Below are 3654 nucleotides of genomic sequence, written 5' to 3' on the forward strand. Positions count from 1 at the left end.
TTGTGTGATTGTGGTTTTCAGGATTGTATCAAAGGGAAAACATGAAAAAAATTTATATCTTGCCTAAAACCTGTTGAGATGCAATGGGATGGGTATTTTCAACATTCAAGCAAGTTTATTTGATTTATTGTTTGGATTGCATTGAGATTTGCATTAAGATTAGCCCATTTTAGTCAAAAAGAAACATTTTTATAAACATGCCCCTTTAAGAGTACGTTATAATATATTGTTATTATCTGTTTATATCTTTTTTTTGCTTCATAAAGCTTGACTAAAGCACCAGATATGATGAAACATTGATAATAGAATTAATTACATTACAATTAATGGCATTGCTGGTTTCTATGTTGATAGATCAGATTCTCATATTCATTCTTCTTTCTGTTTTTTTTTCCAGAATAAACTCTCTGAAGGCCGTGGAAGACCCTCTTGCCCAGCAATGATGGGTTCCATGCGTCTTCATTCATTTATCTTTTTCATCGGACTACTTCAATTCTTTTTTGGAACCAATTCAGGTAAGAAGATAACTCTATTATCTTTTAACCCTTAAATCAGGATGATTACAGCCATATGAAATGCTGTATGAACTCTTATGTAGCAAATGGTCGAAGACACATTTTTAAAGAGACAGTACATGATAAATTTCGATATTAGAATTTTGAATTTTTTTAAAATTCTAATCGAATTTGGACTATTCCTTAGTCGAAGTACACATAAAAAAGCTCAGAATTTGAATTTTTTTCATTTTCAATTTTCACTTTGACCCTTGATAAATCTGCCCACGTAATGTAACTACACTTAGAAGCAGATTCATATTCAAATTTTTGTTTTTTAAGGTCAAAACTCTCACTCACAAATTCGACTATTCGCCAAATAAAACCTGCTGAGTTCATGTTTAAGTAAGTGGGAGAGGTCCAGGGACCAATTTGAACGTTACTAGCCTACCTAGTTACTAGCCTTCCTGACAAACAACTCTATTCGATTCGAATTAGATTCAAATTTTTGCATCGGTAACATTTGTGTGAATTTTACATATTCAATATTTTTATTAAATAACCCCCGATTGAATTTCGAGTATTTCGGACTTTCGGGATCTCAGTTCACCGCAGCCATCTTCCTGAAGACCCAGAAGATGGCTGGCGTTAATTGCGATCCCTGAATCTGCGCCGAGGGGTAAGTAAAAAGTTAGGGCCATTTCCCGGGGGGGGGGCTTCATATGCTAGGGGGTAGGTTTTTTTTAGTTACAGTTGAATTCTCCTTTAAGGTGACAAAAAGTGACAGAGCTAGGTTGAGGTTCTCTTTCAAGTTAGTAATTGTGTGTTTTTCTTTTTCAGCTCTGAAAGTTGAAAACTTTCGTCTATTCAAACCGAAGCTGATATTGAAAGCAGATACTTGGAATATTATACCATGTGCCTTTCATACAAGGCGTCCCCTGAATCCGTCACACGTCAAATTGGAATGGGGTTTCATCCCAAAAGGCAGAAAGGATTACCAACCTTTAGTGCGTCTATACGGAGACCATGTCAGAACGGCATTGCCTGCTTTCGCGGATAGATTCCAACTTTTTAAACCCCTAGTGGCAAAAGGGAACTGTTCGCTGGTCATCAATCCCACAGTCATTGAAGACAGTGGCACTTATCAGGTTACACTGACGATAAAAGAAAAGGTGTTCAAGCCCCTTTCGTCTATAAAAATTCAAGTTGTGCATCAACTCAAAGGTAAATAAAGGGAGAGACTGTATTGTAAACCCAATATGTAGGGGCACATTTACTTAGGGTCGAATATCGAGGGTTAATTAACCCTTGATATTCGACCGTCGAAGTAAAATCCTTCGACCTCGAATATAGAAGTCGAAGGATTTACCGCATTTCCTTCGTTCGTGCGATCGAAGGATAAACGATTAAATCCTTCGAATCGAACGGTTCAAAGGATTTTAATCCATCGATCGAACGATTTTCCTTCGATCAAAAAAAGCTAGGAAAGCCTATGGGGACCTTCCCCATAGGCTAACATATGTGCTTGGTAGGTTTTAGGTGGCGAAGTAGGTGGTCAAAGGTTTTTTTTTAAAGAGACAGTACTTCAACTATAGAATGATTTTTAGTTTGAAACGTTCGATTCGAAGTCGTAGTCGAAGGTCAAAGTAGCCAATTCGATGGTCGAAGTAGCCAAAAAAATACTTCAAAATTCGAACTGTTTTTTACTCTATTCCTTCACTTGAGCTAAGTAAATGTGCCCGTAGTGTATTCACCTTCTAAATATATCTCAGGCATGCTACCTACATGTGTTTAGTTCTGGATCTGAGATTCACCTACAGTAATTGTTTTGCTTTTCAGGTGGATCACGGTCAGCACGTATGAATGATGAAACAACGACAAAACCTACAAGCACCACTATAGCACCAAACCAAGAAACAACTGCAACAACAGCAGATGACAGGGATTTCATTGACAAGACCATCCTCCCAGGTCTTAAAGGAAAGGAGAAGATCTTTGGTATATCAGTGATAGCTGTTGCATCGTTCCTTGTTTTATTCTCACTATTAGGACTCTTTGTATGGTAAGTAAAATTTCCTTTATCTTGCTCTAGAATATAGAACATCGGACAAAAAAGTGTACAATAAATAGCCAAGCAAGATCAACTTTGGTTATTTTTTTCGGCTACTGCCTTACTATGCAAAGAAATAATCTTTCCGCTTATATCCACACGCTCCTATGTCTGCACCCAGAGGCACTGCCTTGGCCTGGGGTCAGACACATGAAGCAAATGTAGGCAGATTATATAGTGAATAAAATATCCCCTCTTGTAAATTCTAAGGATATTATAAGTTACAGAGGAGTTTCATGACCATATAAAAAGACATCAGAAGTCACCGTTTATAACTGATGGCATCAGAACTCACCATTTATAAGGATATACTTTACAAGATATTCATAGCTTTTGTGTATTAAATATATATATATATATATATATATATATATATAATATTTCGCTACTCATGCATTCAGTGCTGGGCAGGTGGAAAGAGGTTCTATATAGATATATATATAAATGTCTGTACATAGTTCTGCAATGCTCAGAAATATGCGCAGATCACAGATCCTTAAAATGTATTTGTATATGAAAATTTGGTGTTTAAAAATATTTTGCCGCCATTTAACATTTTTTTCCTTTTTTGCAGGTTTGCTGACAAGCAAATGAAGAAGGAAAAGATCGGCGATGTAGAAAGCCCACCATCCAGCTCATCTAGTGACAATGAGGAGGAATCATAAGGGAATATGAATTAAAGGGATACTGTCGTGGAAAAACATGTTTTTTACAAAATGTATCAGTTAATAGTGCTACTACAGCAGAATCCTGCATTGAAATCCGTTTTTCAAAACAAGAAATTGATTTTTTTATATCTAATTTTAAAATTTGCTATGGGGCTAGACATTTTGACATTTCCCAGCTGCCCTCAGGTCATGTGACTTGTGCTCTGATAAACTTCAGTCACACTTTACTGCTGCACTGCAAGTTGGAGTGATGTCATTACCCCTCCCTCCTACAAGCTGCTGTAATGTAAATAGAGCCTTGTCTGCTGAGCCTGTCAATTGAACAATAGGCAGGTATCAAGATAAGCTCCCACTGACACCACTTCAGAAGGACTGAAATAAG

At 36.9% G+C, this 3654-nt stretch overlaps 1 protein-coding gene across 1 annotated transcript; it reads left to right on the top strand.

The window, feature by feature from the left end:
* Window positions 1–3333, top strand: LOC121395229. The gene is made up of 4 exons (XM_041568269.1): window positions 1–515; window positions 1335–1718; window positions 2334–2556; window positions 3179–3333. Exons 1-4 carry the CDS (start codon window positions 440–442, stop codon window positions 3267–3269), a joined length of 774 nt encoding a protein of 257 aa, XP_041424203.1. The 5' UTR covers window positions 1–439; the 3' UTR covers window positions 3270–3333.
* Window positions 3334–3654: the final 321 nt, after the last annotated feature.

The sequence above is a fragment of the Xenopus laevis genome, chromosome 6S, assembly GCF_017654675.1.
Source record: "Xenopus laevis strain J_2021 chromosome 6S, Xenopus_laevis_v10.1, whole genome shotgun sequence".
In the NCBI taxonomy this organism is placed as follows: Eukaryota; Metazoa; Chordata; class Amphibia; order Anura; family Pipidae; genus Xenopus; species Xenopus laevis.

Excerpts from the sequence above, each read along its gene's own strand:
- LOC121395229 (XM_041568269.1), top strand. The coding sequence starts at position 440 with ATGATGGGTTCCATGCGTCTTCATTCATTTATCTTTTTCATCGGACTA. Across the intron at positions 516-1,334 it reads CTTTTTTGGAACCAATTCAG|CTCTGAAAGTTGAAAACTTT; the intron begins GTAAGAAGATAA and ends TTTCTTTTTCAG. Across the intron at positions 2,557-3,178 it reads CTATTAGGACTCTTTGTATG|GTTTGCTGACAAGCAAATGA; the intron begins GTAAGTAAAATT and ends CCTTTTTTGCAG.